At 38.4% G+C, this 27,532-nt stretch overlaps 2 protein-coding genes across 4 annotated transcripts in view; one reads left to right on the forward strand and one right to left on the reverse strand.

The window, feature by feature from the left end:
- The first annotated feature begins 375 nt into the window (after window positions 1-375).
- On the forward strand, window positions 376-21,150 carry ptk2bb (protein tyrosine kinase 2 beta, b). 3 transcript variants are annotated; one of them, XM_032542908.1, is made up of 32 exons: window positions 376-631; window positions 2,534-2,618; window positions 7,015-7,250; window positions 7,665-7,843; window positions 7,952-8,039; window positions 8,897-8,976; window positions 9,208-9,270; window positions 9,512-9,566; window positions 9,697-9,837; window positions 9,957-10,031; window positions 10,571-10,672; window positions 10,872-10,989; window positions 11,115-11,154; window positions 11,369-11,400; window positions 11,531-11,575; window positions 11,667-11,764; window positions 12,315-12,396; window positions 12,485-12,585; window positions 12,745-12,860; window positions 13,730-13,830; window positions 14,109-14,198; window positions 14,950-15,154; window positions 15,624-15,732; window positions 15,840-15,899; window positions 16,004-16,126; window positions 16,289-16,441; window positions 16,678-16,713; window positions 17,406-17,430; window positions 17,548-17,582; window positions 19,023-19,157; window positions 19,306-19,386; window positions 20,071-21,150. In XM_032542908.1, exons 3-32 carry the CDS (start codon window positions 7,053-7,055, stop codon window positions 20,284-20,286), a joined length of 2,982 nt encoding a protein of 993 aa, XP_032398799.1. In that variant the 5' UTR covers window positions 376-631; window positions 2,534-2,618; window positions 7,015-7,052; the 3' UTR covers window positions 20,287-21,150. The 3 variants fall into 3 exon arrangements, with proteins under 3 accessions (XP_032398799.1, XP_032398800.1, XP_032398801.1); XM_032542909.1 differs by lacking the exon at window positions 2,534-2,618 and having other exon boundaries at window positions 478-631; window positions 20,071-20,286; XM_032542910.1 differs by lacking the exons at window positions 376-631; window positions 2,534-2,618 and adding an exon at window positions 4,907-5,075 and having other exon boundaries at window positions 20,071-20,286.
- An 846-nt stretch (window positions 21,151-21,996) lies between these two features.
- Window positions 21,997-27,532, reverse strand: part of chrna2b (cholinergic receptor, nicotinic, alpha 2b (neuronal)) — a 10,133-nt gene continuing 4,597 nt past the window's right edge. Inside the window, exons 2-6 of the mRNA XM_032542911.1 lie at window positions 26,833-26,984; window positions 26,255-26,299; window positions 25,953-26,062; window positions 23,618-24,782; window positions 21,997-22,888 (exon numbers count right to left, since the gene is read on the reverse strand). Of these exons, the coding sequence (XP_032398802.1) occupies window positions 22,763-22,888; window positions 23,618-24,782; window positions 25,953-26,062; window positions 26,255-26,299; window positions 26,833-26,984 (1,598 nt within the window). The 3' untranslated portion in view covers window positions 21,997-22,762. The remainder of the gene's footprint in view (window positions 22,889-23,617; window positions 24,783-25,952; window positions 26,063-26,254; window positions 26,300-26,832; window positions 26,985-27,532) is intronic.

The raw sequence follows: 27,532 nt of genomic DNA on the forward strand, positions 1-27,532 counted from the left end.
TTCCCAATCAGCAGAGACGGAGAGCGTAGGTATATATAAGGAAATAACATAGGCACAGCTAACTATTGCTAACTAAAACGCTTGTTAACATTAGTAATTAAACCTAAAAAGCTAATGTAAGTCGAAACTGTCTGCGAACTTCTCCTGGCAATATGGTGATTTGTCGACTATGCGACAGCAAGTCGCTTGGTTATAACACAATCGTTAGCTTATTTTTACAGAAACGTCTGCTACGGAGCCATAACGTGAGATGCAAGGTAATGGAGCCTTTTATACATTGTCGTGTTGCTTTAGAAATAAACAATGCACAAATAGAGTCTTTAAACGCCTCAAATGTAAAGTTATTCACTGTCAAAGTGACGTCAAAAATAAATGGCAGTCAATGGGACGCTAACGGCGGGTGATGGCTTCGTAGCATCAAAATGGCGCCATAGAAGCTACGCTTAGAGAGGAGAGGCTTACCCCCTTTGACCCACCTTCCAGCAAAGTTTCATATAGGTGAGGGAGTGGCCACCTGCCACCTCCTGCTCGATAACAGTGTGAGAGAACTGAAGAACTTCTAGGCCGGACTCTCCGTAAGGAGTTACACTTTCTGATAAGCTTTTACTGGGAGGAATTAAATCAGAATCCGGTAAGACACTTTTAAACCATTACATGAGCTGAAAAGTAGATTTTTTTGTTTAACTGGTAAACAACATGTTATGTTCCTCTTTAAAAATAACATTTTGGTGGGGCCAAGCTAAATGTAAAACTTAGCTTTGAAGCTTGAATTATTGCATTTTCTTCGAGGTAATGATATTGATTATAATGGCACAATGTGAAGTAGCATAGGCTACTGTAGCTGCCATTATCTCCCAGAGGGAGAGAACTTTGTTCTTTATCGAAGCAAGTCTGTGCAGGTGAAGAAGCAGCCAGCCACATTCCAGTTGTTGCCTGGGGTCACGACGGTGCAGCATGCAGACCCTCGCAGCACAACACTGTTACAGAGCTAGGCCTGGCTCAATGCCTGCCTGTGTTACGATCACCTAATAGGAAAAGAGCTAGACTCACTCACCTAATCACTTACTAACTCATTTTTATGAGGAACACTGTTTTTCAGGGATTCAGGGATTTGTCAACAATGCCCAGATTTCTAATTGAAACACAAGTTGTAAGCATCAGATTTTTTTAATATCAAAAATTACCTTTAAAGAAAATACAGTCTGATTAAAGGCCACTTCAGTTGGATAGGTAGCCTACTGTAGCGTGGATGGGTGTACTGAGATTTCTGAGAGTTTTATGCTGACAGTTTTACTCTCATGCACACAAACACCTTCTGAGGACACTTGATGGAATGGATGATGCATTCACGACTGCATGTCATGACACATTCTGGCAAAAGCAGTGTGTCTGCATTGCACCACTGTGCAGTTAGAGAGACAGCAGAGAGACAGTCGAAGATTGAACCTGAAACCTGACCCACATACTGGATTTTTGAGATATTTAAAAAGTCCTATAACTATATAGCTTCCCATGATGTGTTAATAAACACCACCTAAACAATTGTTGTGAACAATATACACACTGAGCAGGCCATTTGAAAAGTCAACTTGGCATTGTTGACAAACTATGTACAGGTAATGGTGACACTGTCTCTAATTTTCCTCAAACCAGGTTTGATTATTTTCTTGTTTAATTGTCTTTAAAATATCAGAAAATAGTGAGAAATGTCCATCACACTTTCCCCAAAACCCTCACTACAAAACTACAGAATGTTTGTAATATTTGGCTTTAAAAGAAAAAAACTTAAACAATCAATTTATCATTTTCAATAGGAAAATAGTATTTTTTCTTTTGATCCACTATAGTTGGAATAATAGTTGCGGCCCTAGCCGTTTACAAACCACGGAGCCCGTAATTGAAAGGGAGAAGGAGCAGGCACCCCTTACTTCTAATATTGTATAAAGTTAAGTTTCATATTAACCTGGGCCTACACTAACTTGTAGGGTGGCATAAAGCCTTTACATACCTTTTTAGTGCAAAGAATATTAAGCTATTGAAATTGTTAGGACAGGATATTATAAATCCTCATTTAATGTTACATGTTACATGTGGATAAGTAAATCCTTAGGATATACTGTATCTTACTGTATCTGTGGATGTATCTTAGTGACTACCTTACTTCTTAGGCCAGTAATCCTATCATCAGTGGGGATTTGTATTTGCTAATAATATGTTGGCTTCATGTTAAGACATTTCAATTTGAATTTTTTTCTTCAAAAATTAACAATAATTTGGAGGCCCCACTGCAGTGACTGTGAGGACCTCCTAGGGGTCCCTGACCCCCTGTTGAAGATCTCTGGCCTACACAATACTGATTTATCAGCAGGAAGCTAATATCCGTTGATACATTGCCCAAAAGAATTTATTGGTCTCCTCTCTCTCAAGAGCAACCATGTTGAAGTTTGTAGCTGCTCCGCTAGCTGCTGTGGAATTTCAGTCTCATTTGTCACAATCTGTCACCCTGAATCAGTCCCTGTCTTTCTCCTCCTAGATACTGGACGTTTCGAACAAAACACTGGAGTCCAGAGAGGGAAGACTGGCAGCAGGGATAACTCCTAATCTGGACACATGTTTGGGTACTAAATAATATATTCCTGCAGCAGCATGTGTTGTGTCTGAGTGTTGGAAGAGTTAGTTTACTCCACCTTGCTTTCAGTTTGTGATAAAAATCTCCCTCGGGAATAGTTGTTACCATAACAACTGATCCCGAGGGAGATTTTGCCAGCATGACAGTGTTTAAGAGAGTCAATAACAACGTTTTTGTTCACTAAATAACAAGACTAAAGAGTTGTTAAAAAAAAACACAGAAGAAAAGACTTCACGGCCGTGAGTGATTTTAATTAAAAAAAAAAAAGAGCAGCTTTTATTGTTTAGATTAGTGGTTCTCAAACCTTTTCATTGAAATAAGTTTTTAGCCAAGTACTCCCTGACCAGCACAAAACAGTTTTAGTAGAAAATAAATCTTTAAAGCACAGTACAGGTGTGTGCTACAGTGTCTGCGTTAATAAACCATAACATTGGAACTGAAATAAATTTTCACATTTCACATGATTTGAATCACTCACTCAATCATTTATTATTATTATTATTAATTATTAATTGTTTTATTTATTAAATGCACATCAATTGAGCTTTTTGTTTACACTCAAAATGCAAAAGTGCCAGCTCATTTTCATCTGTAGTCCCTTGGCAAGTCAACACATCATCATATTACATTAATAAAAAAGAATGCAAGAAACATAGAAAGCAAATTAACAAAGAAAAAAGAAGTGAAAAGAGGAGAAAACTAAATTCATTAATGAATATATTGTATAATTCTTTTACAAACTGATGAATTATGAAATCAAATCAAATGCCCACATTAAAAACCAGCAGAGCACTGGGCCTGGGATCATTTTTGCTCCTCCTCCTTTCGCTATAATGCAATATGAGTTTTGGCACAATACGATAAACATGCCTCGCTCAATACCTTACTTTGACAAATACAAACATTTTTTTTTTTTTTAAATATTCAGCCATATAAGCCAAATACAAGCGGCTATACAAGAACTTACAAAATATAGTATACAATTGGTATATATGATTTAAATCCATAAATATCTGATAAAAGAACAGGTCATCGAGACCGTGAGTCTGACTGGGCATTTGATGGCAACTTTTCAAGACCGTACCATGAGCTGTATTTACCAAACTTCTAATAATTGCACCTAATAAAAGAGCAGATTTAGGAGTAAAAACAGTTACTGGTTGAATCTGAGCAATAAGACACAATTATCAATCAGCTTACTCCTACTTAAAGCAAAGTCTAAGAGGCAGATGTAACCCATTGGCCAGATTTAATCGTGTCAAATTATTTTAGTTTATCCGTGTGAAATCTGTAATAAATCCAGTAGTAAATAATGTGAAAGTAACAACAAACCAAGAAATTTATGATATACATGTGAATGTAAACTTTTAACTGTTGTGGTGTCTGAACAGCAATGCTGGATGATGTGTTTGAAAAGGAATCTGCTTGACACTGTTTCCTGATTATAAAATGTATTAAATCAAAGATTCAGCATCAATATACAAGCTCTGCAGAAGCTTGGAGAGCGTCTCCTCCGGATGTCCATACTCTGCCTTTTAACATCTTAGAGGCACTTTATAAAGGACATGTTTAGGTCACATGCCAAGTCATATACAAGTTTGTTACGTGGCCATAGTAAAGGTCACATTTTTGAATAACATCACATGCTGGGTAACATCTTCATCCACTCATCACTTTTTCACATAAACATCCTTTGTCAAAGTTTACTCTATCTTTTTCACTCAAATGGAAATCACTAACCCTTTGTATTGGCTCATCAACAGTGTTTAATTTGAACAGAACCTGATTCAAGTCACAATTCATTAGATACTACACAGTCTTTCTTTGTTCCCATAGTTCTGGGTTTAAGTTTTTAAGTGTTCGCCAGTAACATAGACAACAAAGCTTCACCACAACCAGTGCTATGATTGTGTCATTCATCATTCTGACTAAACTTTTCTTCATTTCTTCCAGATTTCTTTCTTTGATTACATTTTTTTTTACATAGCTGACAAATATCTTGGCACATCATATTTTGCAATTCTTTCTGAGCATTTGTTGACTCATTGTTTGTTACATGTGAGCCAAGGAGTGTATTTGTATCCACCACAGCCCCACATACTTAAAACCCTCCGCTTCCTCAATACCCTCTCGTCCGGCCTCCCACACCCAGGTGATGATGCAACATGCCAGCCATGCTGCACACTCATCTCCTCTCTCTCTTTCCCCTTTTCTCTTTTTTTACTGTACACACACACACACACACACATACTTACACACAAACAGACCGCACGGCCCTGCAGGGGAATTCATGGCCTCAGGCTAACAAAACACAACCATGTCCAACAGCGGCAGCAGAAAGCCCTGAGAGAAACTAACACAGCTCAGCTCCCTCGCAGCAGACTAACAACATGGAACTTCATTTATGAGAAAACACAGTATGACTCTTTTCTGACACTCGTTAGAGGTGGGTAACTGGCTGCCATGTCTTCCTCACAGCTAAGATTTAAGTATTTACTCTGTGTAAATAATTTGATTGACAGGGCAGACTATTAATGTAAGGAGTCATGTTTGGGTGCTTAAGGTGAAATAGTGTTTTCCTAGTTAGTTTTATTTAATACATCAGTTGGTTTCTGTCCTCCATTAGATAACCTGAAAGTTCAAACAAAGTATGTACAGGCTTTCAACTCTTTCACTCAGTGAAAAGATATTGGTTGACTGTTTGGTGCGTGCAGTTGCAGGTGGTTGTGATTGTGGCTGTTTGCTAAAGTTTTTATGACCTTCAGTAACCGTCACCATGTTTGTTTAAAGCTAAGGGGTTGGAGCAGGATCTGTTGCTGGGATGAATTTTATATGAGGCATTCATGTCTTAAAGGAGTGGTTAGACTTAGATTTTGGGATATATTCTTATACACAAGAGTTTGATAAGAAGATCAATATCACTCTCATTTCTTTATAGATAATGAGTAGCTGGAGCTAGCAGCTGGTTAGCATGGCTAACAGCTAGCCTGGCTCTGTCCCAAAGTGGCAAAATCCACCTATTACCCCCCTGCGCTGCACTAAGCCTAGAAATACTCTTGTAGAAAACCCCCTTTAAAATTGCACAAATTGTCATTTTATGTTATTTTTTCTGTACGTATTAAAGGGGTTGTTCTCGATATGCGGGGTAAAAAAGTGGCTGGTGATTGTCTCCACATGGCTCTCACAGACTGTTCCCCAACTTGTCAATTACTGACGCTTTGTCACGGTCCTGGGCGTCAGATACCAACCCACAAGGCACTCACATGCACTAAGATGCACACACGGCCGGACCAGCTATCAAAACAAAGAACAAAGAAGCTTTGATTACAACACACACAGAGGGAGTGGGACTTTATTCTGTGCTCAGGACGCCAATACTCCACTATATCTTGACATAGGTAATAGTTGTTAACTGCTATATTTGTGTTCTAAATATTGTGTAAAGCCCCTTTTTTTTAAACAAAAAAGATACGTGTTAAATAGTGATATTTAGAGGTGCTGGTGGGTAGATATTTTTACCCTCAGACAGAGCCAGGCTAGCTGTTCCTACTGTTTTGAGTCTATATGCTAAGCTAAGCTAACCATCTTGTGGCTCTGACTCTCTAAATGAAAGTGGCATCAATCTTCTCATCTTACTCTTGACAAAAAAGTGTGTAAGAGTATTCCCAAATGTTTAATGATTCCTTTTAAAAAGGACAGAAGAGCTTATTCTCTGCTAAATTAGGAGTTTTTTCCACCTAAGATTCTTACATGTAGGACAAATAAACACAAGTTGCATAACAGCCCACATCAAAGAAGCTACTCCACAAGTTACTTAGTCATCACTGTTGTTTGGTATCAGACAGATTTAGGTGTTGGTTCAGTGTGTTGTCCCTGTCACCCAGGTAGTTTACCCTTCAACACTGCAAATGTGATGAAATGTAAGTTATGTTTGCATTCTGTGAGAAGAACGAATTTCAAGGAGCTTTCCTCATTGATTTCTCCACACTGTCACAATTTGACTTCCTAAATCTTACAGGTCCTCACTTGCAGTAATGGTTAGGAAGGAATGCAATCAGTGGTTCTCTGAATCAAATAATGAGTCACAGAAACTGCATGGCACAAGATCATGAATGTTAAGCGTAGTATGACTCTAGTACTATGATAAGCAAGTCACAGAACAGTGTGTACTTTTGTGTTAAAGACACATTGTCATTACAGTTAAATCTTTGGATTACCTGGACCACAATCATAAAAAAAACAGCACCTTATTATATAAAACAGGCTTTCCTCTTCCTCTTTTCTAATTTGTCATCTTCAGAATTGAAGATTGCAACCAGTTTAGGACCCGTTTTACTACTCATTTTAAAATCTTAATGAATATTTGTCCATTTGTCTGTTGAAAGGATGATGTGGATATGATGGTGCTCACCCAGCCTTGAGAATGTATGAGGTGATGTCCGGTGACACCCTATCCTGGAAGGTGCCGACTCCAAGCCAAAGCAGCATAGAGTCCACCCCCGAATCGCACTTTACAGGGGATGGTGGGCCTACCAAGATCCTCAAAGTGTGCTTCTGCACCAACAACACCTTGGGCAAGAACTTCAAGCTAGTTAAATGCGACAGCTCTTGGCAAATTAGGGTAAGAGAAATCTAAACAAAATCTGTGGAGGGGAAGTAATATGTCAGAAGACTGTGATTAAGAGAGTAATCTTGTTTATCTGATATAGTAGTTTTGATTACAAATTGAACTGTCACGATTGAAGGTGGCATTTTGTATTTGAGCCAGCCATCTGTTTTATTTAGCCTCCTTATCATGCAAGAAAGGCAATCAATCCTTCATCAGCAACAGAAATTATGAGAGGAAGCATTTTCAAAAGTTTCAGTGCTTCTTTCAGTGATTTCTTTTACAGCTAATTTGTTTGCCCTTACATGTAAGTATCGTCCACAAAATGCAGTAAAATATAAATGAATAAAGGGTCAATAAAAGTGCATGATATGTTAAAAAAAATCAATAAATAAAAAAATCAAAGATTGCTCATTTTGTCTCCTTTAGGCTATCATTCGTTCGATTCTGATCAGTGGTCGATTGGGGCCGAACATTGAACACACAGGATGCTACGGCCTCCTGCTGAAGCACCTGAAGTCAGACGAACTTCACTGGCTGCATCCAGATCTGACTGTCAGCGAGGTGGAGCAGCGCTACGAGAGCCATCATGTTGAGGCTGAGTGGAGGTACTGATAGATTGCAAGGACGTTTGTGTCTGATTGGATCTTGTAGTGAGTGAGAGTACGGCGTTTGATAAACTTGCACGGTGTGTTCTGTTTTCTCTCCGAATGCAGGTACGACCTACGTGTCAGATACATTCCTGTCAATTTCGTGGAAAAATTCAAAAATGACAGATCTACGTTAGTGTATTTTTACCAACAGGTAACAAGCTGTACTGTATTATATTGTTAAGTTGTTTGGCTGGTATAGGATTCCTTGTTTAGCCAATGAATATTTGGTAATAAAAGGTGTTGTTTTCACACCACATATTAAGAGCAGCTGTCAGTCTGTTTCCCTGGCTGGTTTTGTGTTGATCAAGTTGAATTAAAATTTAGGTGGCACTCCTTTAGTTTGGAACAACTCTACATTAGGGCTGCACTATCCAAGGACAATACCTAGTCGTGATTATCTTGACTGATATTGCGATTGCGATATGATTCACGATATTGGTGGGAATGATCATTTTATTGTATTATGATTCTCATTTTCATTGAAAAATATAAAACATTTTTTTTTAAATGATTGCAGTGTGATTTTTGCAAGGATCTGGAACCAAAAAGTTTTTTCTTACGTCTGTAAGATACCATTTGTAGGCCGGTACATCTCTGCAGGACCACAATACTACATTCAGAATGGTTTGACACATATTTGCCTTTAACAAATATTGCGCCCCCCTACAATTTGGATATCACACTAGACCATATTGCGATTTCGATAAACTTGCAGTTAATTGTGCAGCCCTATTCTACAATAATGTAAAACCTTCAGTACTGTATGACAGGGCCACAAAATGTTTGCTACCTGCCCGCTGGAAATAATTAGCTTCTGCAGAGAAGCTGAATAATAATTATGTACAGTACATTAAATCTGTGCTGTTGGCCAATATTGTCAATATAAAAACTGTCCGTAAGCCGAAATGGGCAAATAAATTTAAATCTATATGAATCTTTATTTTGTCCCCACATAAAATAGTCCAGTATAACTGTAGTATTCTGGGTTTGTGTTTCCTTTTATGACAGGTGCGTAGTGAATACATGCAGTATCATGCCTCTAAGGTGAGTGATGGGATGGCGCTGCAGCTCGGCTGTTTGGAGATAAGGTGAGTCACTGCAGTCCTCTCGTTCTTTTGGGTCAGTCTTAATTAAATTAGATTTAAGTGCAAGGTAACTTGATGTACTGTATAATGGCAGGTTTTCCGTGTGTTATACAGAATATCCTCTGGTACGTTTCATGGGTTTATTATAGATGTAGAAGAGTAGGTCATAAAGTGACTTTTTGTTTAGGATTAAGAACATTTGGTTGTAAAAGCTGAGATGTTTTCTTTTTATAGGAGGTTCTACAAAGACATGAATGCAAAAGGTCTCGAGAAGAAGTCCAACTTTGAGCTGCTAGAGTAAGTTTTAATTTTCCATTAATCATGTACTCTAGTGACATACCGTCACTCATTACTCTGTAGGGGTCGATGGCGAGCATTGCGTTACCCTTTTAAAAGCCCTAAATCCTTGTAGCAGCTTGACTACCATTTTTGTAGTTAATTAAAAGATAACATTTAGAAAATTATGTTATAATAGCTAGCTATATACATTTTATTTTAATTCCTACTATTTTTCTGAATGTTCCTTTTATAATTGAAGAAAAGACGTGGGCCTGGACCTCTTCTTTCCTAAACAGCTGATTAACAGCATGAAGGTAAACTACGCTAACCATTCTTTTCTTAATGACTGTCACATTTATTTCCCATATTTACTACTGGGCGGTCAATCAGACCATCAGAATGTACATAAAAGTAATATTTTGAATGCCCCTGCTTGTGATCCAGCCAAGGCCGCTACGGAAGTTGATCCAGCAAACATTTCAACAGTATGCAACACTCAAGGAGGACGACTGCATTATCAAGTTTTTTGAGACCCTCAAAGACTTCATCAACTATGATGAAGAGGTTTTCCCATGTGAACTAGTGGTGAGTAGCCCCCTTAATCCTATGGTAGTCATGGTTCTAAACATCAGGAGCTCCAAATCCAAATCTGCTCTTGTTTACATTAATATTACAAACATTTTCTCATGCTCACTTGCCAACAGCAAGGTTGGAGTCTTGCAGTGGAGCTGGTCATTGGTGGGAGGGGGATTCGCCAACGCACACAGAAGAATTCAGCGGTAAGCATGGTTAAGATTGAGGTATTACTAGAGAGGGCTATGACCTTTCTTCATCATCATCATATATATATATATATATATTCTGAATAGATAAGCTATGTATATACACAATATATTTTATATAGCTTATCTATCTAGCCTAGTTTCAGGATTTGTGTTAAATATATAGTTGACCATTTTGGGAAATGTGCTTAAATGTGCTCACTTCCTTGCTGAGAGTTAGAGAGAGAAGATTGATACCACTCTCATGTCATAAAAGCAGAATAAATCTTCTCATCTAACTCTTGGCAAGAAAGCAAATAAGCACATTTCCCAAAATGTTCATCTATTTCAGTACAATATAACTATTCCTTTGTAGTAATCCTATATGCTTATAAATATCACTGCCTTTTTTTATTCTGAAATTTTAATTTATCAACTTCTTTCCGGATCTTTTCTGTTCCCTTGCCATCAGTGGATGCTACATCATTATAGATCTAACAAATGTAATCAGTCTCATCATAATTACATTTATTGCATTCCTCTTTTATGTGCCTCAGCCTGTTTTTCTAGCCGACTTCAAACAGATCAAGAAAATACAATGCTTATCTCAGAGCGGCGGCAAGGCTCTCATAGACCTCAACATAGAGGGGGCCAGACAAGTAAGTTATCACGACACTATCTACCAGGTACTGGACAGGACACTGTACAAAGTAATATTGGATAACTAGGTAGATATTACTTTGTACAGTGTTAAGAATCCTTAACTAAGACCATACATTTACAATAGAGAGCGTCTGGCCAGGAAATGTGAGCCGGTACATGTGTTTACAATGTGGCCTTTTTTCTTCTTCCTGATAGCGTCTATCAATCAATGTGGCCACAGTCCCAATGGCAGAGAACATGATGGACCTTATTGACGGCTACTGCCGCTTGGAAACAAACACAGATGATACTGTCATCTACCGACCAAATAGAGGTGTGTACCACTCAGCCACTTCCTCTGTTGCAACATTACCATGGTTAAAGCTTACAATACACATGCTGCTTCTACAGATGAAGCATGTGACAGACTGGAATTATCATATCTAATTTCTATCCTAGATGCCAATGCACGGAGTTCACTACCTGAGATTCCTACAGAGTGAGTGGCTGTTTTTAAAACTCTCAATGATTTGTGCTCCGTCAGCCTCAGAGTCCAAGCTGGTATAATATTCTTTGGTTGTGGGATATAATGAAAAGTTTAAATTATAAATGAGAAAGGCTGTTTTATTGAATCATTCTGTCAGCGCTTTGAGGAGCCATAAATTGAACATTTATAAGCAGGGCTTTCTCTCATTGTCTTTTCCGTGGAGCAGCAGAGACACCAGCTCGGTCAGACGCAGCATGGGTGAGCTGACTGTTTTCATAGTTTCACATAACATCCATGTATAATGCTATACACAGAATCTTTAAAGCCCAACCTTTATGTCATTATCTTATAAAGTAAAAGCAAATTCATCTTAATTTTGTATATTCAGGGTCAGATATCTATTGTGAGATTCTCGATGAAAGGCCCAAATCAGGTTTGTGGAAAGTTTTTATCCATGTCTTTTGCAGAATAATAGCTGTGGAACACACTTTTGAACTATTGTAAATTTAAATCTTTTTCTGTAGTTATTAAGTATGGGATCAACCGAAGTGACATTGTTCTTGGCCGAATCCTTGGTGAGGGCTTTTTCGGGGAAGTCTACGATGGAGTTTACAAAAAGGGTGTAAGTGCATCCCCCTAGTTGAAGTATATCAATACTAACCGCAAAAAAGGATACAGCTATCTATAAACTGACTACAGACTATAATTGTGGGAAGCTTGTTGGAGAAATATAAATTAATACAATATTTATGTTACCAGCAGTGACAATTGTTGCATAAAAATGTAGCTATAGAATACAAGATGGTATTGACTTGCATTACATGTGTAGTAGAGCTGTAATTTTATCTCCATCTGTTGCTGTTAAAACTTATTTTCAGAATGATCTCAAGCCTAAATGAAAATCTTCAGATTACAAGTTTTGTCTTACCAACAGTCCCAAACGCTAAATATACCAGTTTACTGCCACATGAGACCAGTCAAAGCAGAAAATCATCACAATTGAGAAGCTGTAACCAAAGAATGTTAGGTTTATGTTTAAAAAATGTATACATTTATTGAGAAATTGTCAAAATAGTTGCATATAAATTTTCGTTCCGCTGTAAATGCTGTCACTAGTTTCCATTCAGATGTTCAGTGCATCACGGTGTCTTTTTCCGTGGTTGATTTAACAGAGTGGCGAGAGGATTAACGTGGCAGTGAAGACCTGCAAAGACTGTTCACCTGATGTGATGGAGAAGTTCATGAGTGAAGCAGGTAATTAGAAAAATGTGTAGAATATAATGAAGCAAATGTCCTAACAATAACTGTGACAATAACTATGGGGACATTGTGTGCTTGCCAGTAATTATGAAGAACCTCAATCATCAGAACATTGTCAAACTGATTGGAATCATAGAGGACGACCCTGTGTGGATCGTCATGGAGCTTTATCAGTATGGAGAGGTTAGTGCCAATCTTAATTCAGTGATTTCAGTTTTAATCTAATCGTACTGTTCTGTCATGAGTCATTGTGTTTCAGCTTGATTTATGCATCTCAGCAAAAGAAAATCAGTGCAGATGAATAATAAGTGATTCCTGTCTTACTTAAATGTGACGTTGCAGCTCGGGAACTACCTAACGCAGAATCAGAACAAGCTGACAAATCTGACTCTGGTGCTGTTCAGCCTGCAGATCTGCAAAGCTCTTGTCTACCTTGAAGGGGTCAACATGGTGCACAGGTGAGAGGCTCCTTTATTTTTTGTATTGTATTCCAGGAAGTGGAGATACATGTATTTTGTCTGTGATGTTTTCATCACAGGAAGAATGGCTAACATAACATACAGTATGTACATTTCCATTTCTTATCCTGGCTGAAAAATAATAACCATGATTTACAATCAATTTCTCCGATCAACTGACAATCTTCTGTATGGATGATGGAGCCATATCGGGTCCCCTAAAACTTTATGGCTAAAAAAACAGGTTTAGGGTGTAATAAAACAGTTTGTGTGGGATGCAGACAAAGTTGTCACTTTGATAGCTCTACTGAGGCACCGTGACCAGCTAAACCATACTGATTTTGTATGATATGTTAATGTTCGCACAGTTTGTTTGTGCTGACACTCTCTTAATTTCCTCGTATGATAAATTAGGTCTTTTGTTACTGTCATGAGAGAAGAGGCACAACCTGTAATATTCTGAGCCAATCAGGCTGAGTTACAGGATGTTCTTGACATAATTTGACTAATTTGAGATGTGATTTACTGCAGTGTTAATTCACAGGGCAGTGAGGAGAAGGGCAAGGTGACAGTCCTATTGATAGGTACAGCAAAAAAAAAAAGACTAACATTTGAATTTTATCTCCTGTTAAGAAAAACAAAGACAAAGGAAATCACTTTCTGCCTCTGTGGAAAATGCAAAGATTCCTTTTTGTATTCTTTTTTTGCTGCAATCATGGCAGCTCTGCAGTAATCAAGAGGGAAATTCAGGTCAATCAGAAAGCACTTATGGCCATTTCAGAAACTCTCCTTGTATTATGTATATATTTAACATCTCCATCTGTGAATACATATATGTTTCTTTCTGTCTTATTCGTGATTTGTCACAGAGACATTGCGGTTCGTAATGTGTTAGTAGCCAGTCCAGACTGTGTGAAGCTCGGAGACTTTGGTCTCTCGAGATACATTGAGGATGAAGAATACTACAAAGGTAAAGAGAGGCAATAAGGAGAATAAAGCTGATCTGATTGGTCATCTAATTGTATAAAATGTAATGCATACACACACACACACACACACACACACACACACACACACACACACACACACACACACACACACACACACACACACACACACACACACACACATATCCCTGACTTAAAACCCAACATAACATAATATAGTTGCAAATGCATATCTTTTTGTCCCTGTCCAAAAAGGACAGATGTTGACCACAAAATACCAACTTACCCTATTTCTTTGTAGCATCTGTTACTCGCTTGCCAATCAAGTGGATGGCCCCGGAATCCATCAACTTCAGGCGTTTCACCACAGCCAGTGATGTCTGGATGTTTGGTGAGCTTGTGATACACTAAAATACAGTACACCAGCAGGTTTGGTGATTAAGACAGGAAAACACACTCACTCACACATGGCAAAAGGCAGGTGGCTGGTTTATCTTCACCCCAAAAAAGCACCGGATGATTTTTATGACAAAATTACTTCAATTAATATTATATCCAGTACTATAGGCACACATTATTATCTACTTTTAAGGCAGTCAGAGATGATGGGTTAGAAACCATTTTTATAAACATTTGTATAGAGCGTGTATAGGATCTACTGATTCAATAATCAAGTCACAGTATCATCTGTTATTACCTGTGATCTGCAAAAAAGTCATACCAATAGCCTCATTACGATCAAATGGATCACAGTAAACATCTTAGATCTTCATGTGAATTTACTTCAAAAAACAAAACATTGGCATACTCTGACCTTTTAATGATTGATTTAGACACCCTTGTTTTTTGCCTAAGAGATAGAGACAAAGCAAACAAGGCATAAGAACCTTAATGCTCCCCATTAGTCATATGCCCACCGCAATAATACTGGCTTATATCCTCCCCTAAAGCTGAACATTTTCTGGAACATAACCAAACTATCTATTATTGATCTATTAATCTATCTATTAACGACAAATGAAAAAGAGCCAGCACCTTGGGTTTGGGGCCGTGACACAAACCAGTATTATTGCAATGGGCATATAAAGCATGGTAGGTTCTAACCTTACGTCTAAGCATTTCTTTGTTTCTCTTCTCAATAGCTGTATGTATGTGGGAGATTATGAGTGTTGGACAGCAGCCGTTTTTCTGGCTTGAGAACCGAGACGTGATCAACCAACTGGAGCAGGGAATCAGGCTGCCCAAGCCGGACAACTGCCCTCCTGCCCTCTATTCACTCATGACGCGCTGCTGGTCCTACGACCCCAGAGAGAGACCCAACTTCACAGAGTTGGTGGTCAAGATCAGGTAATTCTCTATTTGATATACAATTTATTCAATAAAAAGCTCTAATGAGTGAATATGAAAAATACCCTTAAATTAAGGTGGGATTTATGGTGATGACCTTTCTCTAATGATTATTACTTCTACACCTTTTCTCATGAGTCAGTGGTTTGTGACTCTCAATTGGCAATTTCTGTTGACTCATGAAGAACAATGTCAAAGGTTACTGTTTCATTTTAGCCTCTGCAAAGATGCAACAAGTGTCTTGATTTAATGTATCAATTCAACTCCCCCCCACAGAAAATTCAGTATAGAAGGAGTTTGAGCAATTGATCGCTGGTCAGTTTTTAAATTATAAACAATTAAGATGGTAGATCAACGATGCACTTAAATGATTTGGTGCAGTATAGAGTTACCTGCAATAACAGCCATTTAGGTATATTTAGACCTCTTTTTTACTGAGACATGATATAACTTGTCTAAAATCTGCCAGTGATGTCCACAAGATGGAGAAGGAGCAAGAAGCGGAGAGAGAGAGGGACAGAGCACGCACCACAAAACTATTTGACACCAAGTTCAACATCAACGAGCCTCCTCCCAAGGTACGGGTCAAATTCAGTCTGTTACATGTTACACAACATCACGTTATATAAATTTTATGTTTTAATTTGGTGTATATTTTAATGAAGCTTTTGAATTTTTACTGCAGCCTTCAAGAATAAAACCTGGACGCTTTGGGAACACGCTCAGTATTGGTCTACACAATCAGGTACAGTAGCGTACCCAACTACCTTCTAACCTGTTCTCCAAGATAGCCGGCTTTACTTAAAAAATATATTCATGTAAGTAATGTGTGTGTGTGTATCTGTGCAGCTGAACGAGGCTTTGTGTGCCAGCTCACCTGACCTGGCCAGCCCATGTGATTACCAGTCCCCCGCCGACTCCATGAGCAGTCTCACATTGCCAGCCTTCTTCCCTCGACCTCGAAGCATGGCGGTAAGAAAGACTCAGCACTTTGTCTAAACGTTAAATCTAGTCTGTGTGTGTTACTCACTTTCCTTACATTGGAAGTCACTGGTTAAAATTGTTTCAAAGTCTGGAGTTAAAAATGAATGCATTAAGAAGTTATTCTTCTGTTACACTTCAACCGATTTTTAGGAGGGTGAGATCTTCCGAGTGGAACCGAACAGCAGGGAGAATGCCACAGGCCTGTGGCAGAGGGAGAGACAGCACATGCAGAACACTCTGCGCCAGCAGAAAGAAGACATGATGGAAGATAAAAAGTGGCTGAAAGAGGAGGAGAGACTCCTGGTGGGAAACAGCATTATTAACTCGTCAGCCCCCTCTCTGTGATTCATTGTGTCCCCCCCAGCTCAATTTAATGATGCCCCGGAGGCTTAGTTGAATGAGATATCGTTAAACAATACCAACCCACTCATATACTCTCAACAACCCACTAGTTATACATTTAATGTTCCCCTGATAACAGTTCCAGATAGGGGTCCATGTCTATATTCTATAAAATAGACTTGCCTGTTCTTTTCCAGGACCCCATGGGACCAGAAGACACTGCCAGCCCAGCGGTAGGTGATTGCCAACACAAACTGTATTTTCAGTCACATTAGAAGAAGAATCTACTTTACATAATGTTAACTGAACAGCTTTTGCCGATGTAGGAGCCCAGCACGATGCCACACAACATGTAGTAGTTTGTGTAGTGTATTTCAGTTATAATGGAGTTGGAAAACTGTTTTCAGCTACTTAAAACTTCTGTAGCAGCAGTAAAGTAAGCGTGGTTATTTAAATTGGAAATCAAAGCAATTAAAGTGCAATGGTGACATATTGTGATCATAAAAAAACTAAAAACAGAAAATACACATTTAATTTCCAACATGCTAAGAAGGAATTCAAAAAAGGACATTTTTGTGTTTATTCAGTGATCAGGAACATAAGATATAATGCACTGAAATGTATTACAACAATATGCAGTACAATGTTCACTCTGGTCATATATTACCAAAATCTACTTGCAGTAGTTCATACAGTGTTTCATATTGTATGAACATTAAGAGAAGCATTATTGGAATTGTAGGAAACTGACAACTGAATTACTGGAGGTACGCTTTAGTGAAAGTAGAACAGAAACACTAAAAATGATAAGTGAGATTTAAACTGAGGGAACTGATCTGCAAGTAGTCCTGCTATTTACAAGTATAGACAACATTGTTTTATTTTCTAATGCTCATAAAATTCATACTTTTCCAATTCATTTTAGTCCCCTGAAGCTGACACACAGAATGGTAAGTGCGCTTAAGAAATTAATAAAGTTCCTTGAATTTTGAATCATTCTGAAAACTATCATCACTCTCTAAACCCGTCTTTCTTTCTTTCATATTGTTACTCTTTTTGCATTGCAGCACCTCCAGAAAAGCCACCACGGCTCACAGCACAGGTAATTATATTTGATTTACAAAAAGTCTTTGATGCTATAAACCACACAATACTACTATAAAAGCTACACAGTATAGGCTATAGAAATACTGCTGTGAAATGGTTCATCTCTTACCTCACTGGAAAAACTCAAGTTTGTGATGTTAAATGGACCGTATCAGATTCTCAGGATATTACTTGTGGGGTGCCCCAGGGTTCAATCCTTGGCCCCCTTTTATTTTAAGTTTATATCAATGACATGCCATCTGCAGTGAAATGTAAGCTGCTTTTATATGCGGATGACTCTGCATTACTGGTCTCTGGGAGATATATCAGTGAGATTGAGAAGTCTCTAGGTGATGAATTAAATAGTGTTAGCAAGTGGCTCATAGACAACAGGCTTTCAATAGATCTGGGTTAAACAGAGTCCATTTGGAACAAAAAGGAAGTTGTCTAGAACAAATGCACTTAAGGTCCATGTAATGGCACTGACATAGTGTCTCAGAAAAGTGCCACATACCTGGTGTTAACATGAGAGCAGTCATTAACCTGTAAATCAATTGCTGACAAAATATTATCCAAGTATGCCGGTAAACTGAAATTCCTGTGTCGCGGGACAAGGCATCTAGATTTTTCTATCAAGAAATTACTGGTTGTTTCACTGATTCATTGATGTAATTTTGATTATGCATGTTCTGTCTGGTACTTTGGATTATCAGTTAAACGTAATAACAGACTGCAAGTGATGCAAAATAATGTTATCCACTACCTGTTATTGCATCCCCCTGCACTCATATTGGTAGAGATGCTTTTAAAAGGGTAGGACTGCTGCCAGTACATGTTAGAGTTGAGCAGTTAAAGTTGAATCATATGTATGTCATGAATGACTGTGCTCCCAAATGTTTACCCTCTCATATAAAAATGGTTCATACACATCATAATTAAAATACTAGGGCCAGTGTCTGGTTTTTTAAAGTGCACTGAGTCAACAATGCAGCTAGAAGTGCTTTTTTTCTATACATTGAGGAATAATCTGCCGCTTTCCTTCAAAATTGTAAATACCAGTGAGGCTTTTAGAAATCAGGTTAAGGCATTTTTATGGAATAGAGTAATCAATCTTTTTGAATTAGAGTAGAATGATTATTTTATGTGATCTGTGATTTTCTCTTGAACCTTGGATGACTTGTCTTAAATTATCAATAAATGAATCAATAAAATATTGATTCATTTTTTTTAAATGTAATATTTGTTTATCCCACTGAAAAGACCATTTAGTTGTATTAGCTTTGATTTTTACATAGACAATTTACAATTAACTCATTAAGTCAGAAAGTAAAATTACCTTTCAATTGAAAGTGAATTGATGCCAACATGCATTTAAAATAGTGTCCAGTGATCTTTTGTGTAAATTAATGAGGATGAGTATTTTAATTATTAAAACGCATTATTCCCTCTTACTTAGCCTGCACCCACAGCTGAGCTGGACCGCTCTGACGACAAAGTGTACCAATATGTCATGGAACTGGTCAAAGTTGTTGTCCAACTCAAGAATGACATCACTGATTCACCACCAGAAAAATATATCACCATTGTCAAGGTACACAGAGACAACAATCTGTATTTTACTTCATTTTTACATTTTTCTTCTGCTTTAGAGGCAAATTGAAGGTGTGTGAATTGTAATGGAAAACAAAGCTTTTGAGTCATACAGCTGATTTATTATCTGCATTAATCTCTGCCCTCAGTCTGTTGGAATGGCTTTACGAGAGCTGATTCGCAGTGTGGATGACATACTGCCCACCTTACACAAGTCTGTCAGGACTGAGGTATAGTAAATTGTCTGCAGCCTATTGGCTGTGTTTTCTCCTCTCCTGACGCTTTCTTTATTGATTTTTGGTTCCTGTCTGTCACTGAAACAGAGTGTTACAGAACTTTTCTTCAAACACAAAGATGTACAGAGAAATGACCATTACATGTTTACTATTCTGGCTGAGTACACCCAAAATCCAAAGCTTGCATATTAGATCAGTTCTACAAAGCCATATTTATAAAATAGAGGCATTTCTTGCTTATTTAAAACAAGACCAGCTGATCCCCACAGTGGCTCAACAAAAAGTATCTAGAGGACCATATGTGCCGTACATGAAAAAGAGTGAAACAGTTGACGTTAAAAACTTAAAAATTACTGTAGTGTTCATTTATTTTGATTAAACAATATTGTACAGGTGCGTTTATACGCCTTTTCACAGGAGACATGTTATAGTAGAAAAAGTGTATTACTAATAACAAACGATGGCTTGGTTGAATTTAAATGTCCCAGTAAGTCATGGCAGTGGGACAGTGAGTCCGCATGCACAATACCAGGACACTGACACTGAAGCAGCTAAATGTAATTCAGCCATCATTCATTTTATTATTTACACCTGTGTTTTTCCTACTTTGACATTCCAAAATGTCTTCAATGAAAACCGTCAGTGCCTGTGCATTACGTTTGCTTACCGTCCCCACAGATTGAGGGCACCCAGAAGCTGCTGAACCATGACATGGCCGAGCTGATCAACAAAATGCGGATGGCCCAACAGAATTCCATCACCTCGTTGAAGGAGGAGTGTCAGAAACAGATGCTGGCTGCAGCACACACTCTGGCTATGGACAGTAAGAACATGTTGGATGCTGTGGACCAAGCCAGAGTTAGGGCCAATTTAGCCAAGCCAGTGGTCCTCTAGTGGACTATAAGCCCTCTTATTCAGTTTACACATCAAGCTAACGATTCACATCTGTCCGTCAGTCATTAATATTTGCACACTTACGCATTTTTGTTTTGATCAAACGGCTTAAAATATATTATACCCGTTTGTGTTTTAAAACCGGGGTAGGCATTTTTCTTAAAAAGGAAAAGAAACATCAGAATATGAAAATACAGGCTCTCAGTCCTAAGCCCCTCCCACCAGACGAGCGCGGGCATACACACACTTAATACAGTAACCTTTACAAGTACTGGTCATTCATTTCAATCATCCCAATCTGATCCTGATCCCAGTACCGTTATACGGTTGCAAACTTGTGGCCCTTAAAGCCCTTTGAGATAACATATTGTGATTAGAGGCGCTAGACAGAAACTTCTACCAAATACCTTTAGCAACGGTTAGCAGAAGGCTAAACTGTTGCATTTTCTCTCCATCTCTGAAATGCTTCACCAATATTGACTGTTTAATTTCATTGACTCTCTTTTAAAGAAGTCTGTCCTCTTTAAATAGCAAAAATATTCTCTGCAGGTTTTTGTAATATGCTAAAAGATAATGAAATTTTTGCCCAATGAAGGCAAAAAAAAATCTTCAAGTTTAAATATGATGCTATTGGCATCAAATTTACTATGCTGTCATTTTAGAGAAACTTCTACTACATTTAAACTGTAAACTTCTGATTTGTGATTGGTGAGTCATTGACTTAAATATCTGCTCAGAAATGATCCTTGTAAATATAAAATGTACCTTTGAATAACAATTGCAGAGAAAAAGAAAAACAATGCAAATTAAAAAAATTAAATAATTTACTTGTTCAAACCTGTCAACATGAGTAAAATGCCAATTAAAAAATACAGTAGATATCTATATATATATATATATATATATATATATATATACATATATATAGCTCTAGTTTGACTCTGATACATTATATTGAAATTATTAGATGAAGACTACAATAGTATGTATAAGGGATTGTTGCATATGTGTCAAGTAGTCTTAAAAGATTTTTGTATTATGTCCATTATAAAATGTGAAATTCTAGCACGTAGATCAAGTGATATAAAAATAAATATAATGTATACTACTATATGTCCATATTCATTGTTGCTGTTGAATATTTAAATCCAGATATTCTGCAAATGACTGCATAAATGACTTGTTGCTGCTCTTCTTATTTTCACACCACTCAATAAATGCTTTATAGACGGGTTTTAGAGGTTTCATGATGGTATTTATTACATAGTATGAGCATTCATGGGTGGTGATGGCGCAGTGGATATGACACAGGCCTTTGGTGTGGGAGATATTCAATTCCCACTGCGCTACATCAACCAATGTGTCCCTGAGCAAGACACTTAACCTATAGTTGCTCCAGAGGCGTGTAACCTCGGACATATACAGTATATATATATATATATATATATATATATATATATATATAAATAAAAAAATAGCAATTGTAAGTTGCTTTGGATAAAAGCATCAGCTAAATGACATGGTTCATTAAGATTCCCCAGATCATGATTCATAATGACTTTGGTTATACCTTTACTATTCTCAACAAAAAACACCAAGTTTCCATTTGACATTTCCGATCATAACTGGATTCCTCTAATAATACTGAGTGAACTCCTGTCAGCATCAACTGTATGCGTAGACCTGCTGACCAACGCGGGAAAGTTACAAGGAAAATGTAATGAAAGGGATTTCTTATTGGGAATTGAAGAAAAGAAAAAAAGTCACATTACTTTACTGGTAACCAAACACTAGCAGTAAGTTAGTTACATTTCTTGTTCCCAGACTCTAAAGCTGCCACACTCGCACACTCTGTGAAGCAGCCAATCCAGCCATTGCAGCCATTTAGCTACCGGCCATTAACAGCTAGACCCATGGCGTAACTGATCCCAGCGTTACTAGTAAATGTAATTAGGTTACTGAATATAAAATTGTAATTCCTCAAACAACAGAAGTGATAACGTTACTGTAACACCTTTCCCAACACTGATGCTGGTGCCATGCTAAATAACTAACGTGTTACGATAACTAACATGCTAAAGAGACAATATACTAAACATTGGCACGTTAAAATACCAACATTGGAATACCAACATGCCTAATCTTGCACTGTGCTCAGGATTAGCATGGAACAATTTCCAACTCTGGGTTAACATGCTAATGTTAGCATTCAGGTCAAACCTGACACATTACAGGCAGGGGACGTTCACCTGAGGCTGAGCCAAAATATCCACACTACTTTCATTGGAATCAAAAATTAGCTCTAAAATTAACTTTTGGTGGTGTGCAAAGAGTAACATAGCCTCATGAGGCCATTAACGCTGCAACATTACACAAACATGTCATATTCAGAGTCCTGAAGTAGAGTTTAGCTAAATGTTGAATGTCGGACTTCACTAACTAGTGGTGGTTATGGATTTTTCACACCTCACAAGAGCTAGATCATGCCGGCTAGCCAAGGGGGTAGGAAGAGGCCAATGGTCCCAAGCAGGCACACAATAATGAACATCCACAGGAAGATGCGGTCAATCACCATGGCAACATACTTCCAATCCTCTTTCACCTGTGTAGAGTTAAGAACAACAGAAATGGACAATGAGAAAATAAGAAATACAAACATAAAAAGTTGATGAAACTGTTACGTCTGTAGTTTGTTAGCAATTCTCTGTAGTTTTTAATCGCCAAAAGTGACTCCTTTCACATTGTTATCACACTGTTGATTTTAGATTTGATTCAACTAAAGAATAAGAAAATTATTCTTCAGATGAATCTCAAATGAAAATAATTATCAGTTATGTCTGTAGTTAGTGTTTTTCCGTTTGCTTTGTTTGTTTATGATTTGACCTTTGGTTTAAATAAGACCCTGAGCCCACCTAGCATTCAGCCCACCCCTGTGCACCTTGAGTTAAGCAATAACTCGGACCATACTTTTCTTTTAGTTAGGCTCTCTCAATTTAGGTATGTTATTTCAGTATGTTAAAGTTAAAGTTTTTCCCATCCTGATGTAAGTGTACAACAACAGTACAGGGGCATGTGCTTTTAGTGTTGGTAAACTGCAGAGTATGCTCTGCACTTCAGGAGCAAAAAAATTACAACAAGACTTCACATTATGACTGACATTTGTTCTACTGCTATGATAAAGTATATTTTTGGCCTACAGTATATTCACATTAGCGTAGCGTATTATCCATATACTGTGAGGCTGTCTTACAGGCTAACAGTGATACAAATAGCAAGTGCCTTTAAAGTGCCATCTTGATAATAGTAGATGTAGCATTTCATTGATACTCACGCTGAAATCTGCATCCTCTGCCCTCAGATGGTCTGCAATGTAGTGCACCCCTTCCAGAGCACGTAAAACATTTGGTGACAGCAGAATTGTTGAGTCTGATACTGGTTTATCAATTTTAGTTGGCCTCTGAGTGGGATTGACTCGGGCCCCTGTTAAATGTCTGTTGGTCACTGCAGCCCCCTCCTGTCGGTTCTGGCTGTTCTGTGGGTTTTTCGGTTGTGGTGGGGGAGTCGACCCTGGCGGTCTGGGCGAAGGAGGGCGGAAGGAGAAATATGACGTCAGTGTTCCCAGCTCTAAATCCTCAAAGGAGCTTCTCAGAGGATCTTCTGCCGTGGTCCCATCTCTTAACCAGTTCACCGAGGTGCTGAGGCACTTGCCAGATTTGTACCCGGCAATCCGGCCATGCTGCCGCTCCACCGCTGCTTCCTGCTGCAGCAGCATGAGCCTGCGACGCCGGCCATCTGGCGCGGGCCGTCGCATGAACAGCCAGCGTGGGATCAGGTCCATGAACACGGAGTGGACCCAGCGGGGCATCTTGTGAGTGCTTGGAGAGCGATGGTGCACGTTCAGCACAAAGACGGTGATGACGATGGAGAGGGTGACGAAAATCATGGTGAAGAGGAGGTACTCGCCAATGAGTGGGATGACGAGGGATGTGGACGGTATGATCTCAGTGATGAGGAGAAGGAAAACAGTGAGGGACAGCAGCACAGAGATGCACAGGGTGATCTTCTCGCCACAGTCTGAGGGTAGATAGAAAACCAGAACAGTGAGGCAAGAGATCAACAAACAGGGGATTATGAGGTTGATGGTGTAAAACAAGGGAAGCCTTCGAATGATGAAAAAATAGGTGATGTCTGGGTAGATCTCATGGCAGCAGTCATATTTCTTTGTGTTGTATGTCCCCACCGCGTTGATGATGGCCCACTCGCCGCTCTCCCAGTAGTTGTTTAGGTCCACGTTTTCAGTTCGCTCCAGGTCGATCTTGGCCTTGTCGTACGTCCAGGAGCCAAATTTCATTTTACAGTTCTGTTGATCAAAGGGGAAGAAGGTGACATCGATGCTGCAGGAGCTCTTGTAAATGGCAGGAGGGACCCAGCGGACTTTCCCATTGTGGAATAGGTGAGCTTTTGTCATATGGGTCACAGCAAACTCACCGTCAGCGCTGGAACAGAAGAAGTGGTCATATGAGTGATCGGGACATACAGTACGCAACATCAGTTGTAAATATCAAAAGGCTAAAATAGCAGAAAACAATTATATCCTGCTTCTACTACCCCTTGTGCTGAGAAAATCCTTTTCTAACTTGAGCAACTGTGCAGTAAAAAAGCATTATCCAATAATAATCTACTCCAGTAACCTCCCTCCATTCATCGCTTTAGTGGTGACAATAGCTCCTCCTGAAAATGTAATAATGAGCTGTTATCCTTTCATCAGTTTCACATCTTTTTTAATTTCACTCACAGATTGTGATTACACTGGCTCGATGCAGTAGAACTCCATCATCAACTCTCGGTTTAATCTCCATGAGGTGGATTTAGGAGAAGGGAGAGGTTTCCTAAAATCTATTTCACACGCATGAAGGTTGTCTTTATTTTCAATTAAATAAACTGTGTCAACATACATTTACAGAGATGCACAATACAAATGCAGTTATTAGAATTGTTTGACAACATACAATTTGAGACAGGTGGAACTGTTATTAAGTTATGTCATAATTTTAATTAAAACTCTTATGTGAAGGTATAGAAAGGAGCAGAATGTTTTATTATCACTAGATGGCGCCGTTTTTATACTATTCACCATCAAGTAAAGAGGCAGCAATCTGAACCAATTTATCATTGTATAAGGGTAGATGTTACTCTTTTTTTAAGTTTGTGTGCAACTCTGCTACACGCATCCACTGTGGCATGTTATGAAAAGATGCCACAGTGCTACAGTGCAGTAGAAAGACATAGCTGGCTTTACCTGAGCACCAATAAAATAACATGCCTACGTTATGAAGAGCTGAATAGATTTGTCAATCTGAATAATCAATTTATCATTTAGAGCAACATAAGGTTTCTCAGATGAACCTCTCAGATGATAAATATTTAATGGTTTTCTTTGTCCTTAATGATGGGAAACTCTGGATTATGAACTGTTGGTTGGAAACAAACAAGCAATTTGAAAAGGTTCTCTTCAACTCTGGGAGATTTGCCATTATATTTGATGTATTTATAGACTAAACAAATCAGTTAATCAAGAGAATAGTTGAATAATTTAATTTAATTTCTGGCCTAATACTAAGGTTCTTTTTTTTTGTACTGTTATGTTAGTCTCACATCACACTTACTTGTTGTAGAGGACGATGTCTGGTACCCATATGAGCTCTGACGGCACTCTGATGGACGTTACATTATCATAGTCAGATGGTTTCCAGCGAAGTTTGTAGTCATTCCACTCCTGGGAGATAAACAACATGTTTTGGGGGGCTATGATCCTTAATTGTCAAATAAGTCATTCCATTCCTCATGAACTTTGTCAAACATGCACAGTGGAAGAACATGTTCATATCCTTACCATATATCACCACAACTCCTGAGGGAAAAAAATAAATCTTAACAATAAATTAACACAGACCCACATTTTTCTGACCTGTTTAAGCCACACATTGGTTGTCATCATTTGGTTCTTCTCATCCTAGCAGACAGACAGAAGGAGAGAGAGACAGAGACAGACTGAGAGACAGACTGAGTTAAGGCTGTCAACTCAGGCCAGAGGAATATGAGAGAGCGGTTCTTGGAGGTTTGTCAAAGCAGACCCAAATATAGCCTGCAGCAACTTTACTTCAATAACTTGATGGAAGTGTTACTGTGGTAAGTTGTTCTGTGGAGACGGTGCATACACTAATCTAGTTTCTCTGAATTTGTTTTTGCTAATGTATATTAAAATGCCAAAACATACTGTTTAAAAAAACACATAAGGTGTAAACTGACTGAGTACATTTTAATGAGTGGCTATGCCTTAACGTTTGTTATGGTTAGGGAAGAAAAATCATACTAATTAAAGCTCTGAGGACACATTATTGACAGAAATGATCCCATTGTGAAATCTTGTTTCACATTAAAAGCAGCAGCTTCCATGTCACAAGTAAAAATGTGTTTAAATATAAACTGTATTAATGTTATTATTAATGTACTATATGAATTGGACAAACCTGCGTGATGACTCACCACATCAATAAGCTGTGCTATGGACAGTCCGAACTTGACAATGACCACGTCAGAGATGTTCGGCACGGGTCTCGACCACTTGTTGTAACCAGCGAACAGCGTCTTGAAGAGCTCGTCCTCAGCGTGCGAGTGGGTCTTTTCATGACAAAGAACTGCAGATACATTATTGCTTTTTAATTTAAGTGTTGAATGTTAAACTTTTATAGAGCTACTGATACAATATGACAAGAATGGGATTTATCAATTGGTCACATTTGCTCAACACAGTACAAATTCCAGATTCAATTAAATTTCACTCATATGCATTTAATAGATCCATTAAACATTTGAAACTGGGGAGCGGACTCTAGCTCACCCAGTAAGAGCGTGCGCCCCACTGTAGGCTAAGTCCTTGGCAGCGGTCCAGGTTTGAATCCGACCTGCGGCCCTTTGCTGCGTGTCACCCCCTCTTTCTTTACCCCTTTCCTGTCTATCCACTGTCCCTATCAAATAAAGAGAAAAGCCCCAAAAATAATCTTAAAAAATATTTTTGAAACTGTTAAAACTAAAGTAACCAATGTTAGTGCAGATGTCCTTTTGACATTACGGTAATGTGGCCAGTTTAAACTCCTGACTTTGTTTTTGTTGCTCTTAAGCAGTAAATATTTGTTGGTATTACAACAAATGTGTGTGAAGTGAGTGCTGAAGAAGATGATAGGAG

This window comes from Etheostoma spectabile, chromosome 18 (genome assembly GCF_008692095.1).
Source record: "Etheostoma spectabile isolate EspeVRDwgs_2016 chromosome 18, UIUC_Espe_1.0, whole genome shotgun sequence".
Classification (NCBI taxonomy): domain Eukaryota; kingdom Metazoa; phylum Chordata; class Actinopteri; order Perciformes; family Percidae; genus Etheostoma; species Etheostoma spectabile.

What these genes read in the sequence shown, in the direction of transcription:
- ptk2bb (XM_032542908.1), top strand. Translation starts at nt 7,053, where the DNA reads ATGTATGAGGTGATGTCCGGTGACACCCTATCCTGGAAGGTGCCGACT. An exon ending in GTATTGGTCTACACAATCAG is followed by an intron (nt 15,900 to 16,003) that starts GTACAGTAGCGT and finishes GTATCTGTGCAG; the next exon opens with CTGAACGAGGCTTTGTGTGC. An exon ending in AAGACACTGCCAGCCCAGCG is followed by an intron (nt 16,714 to 17,405) that starts GTAGGTGATTGC and finishes AATTCATTTTAG; the next exon opens with TCCCCTGAAGCTGACACACA.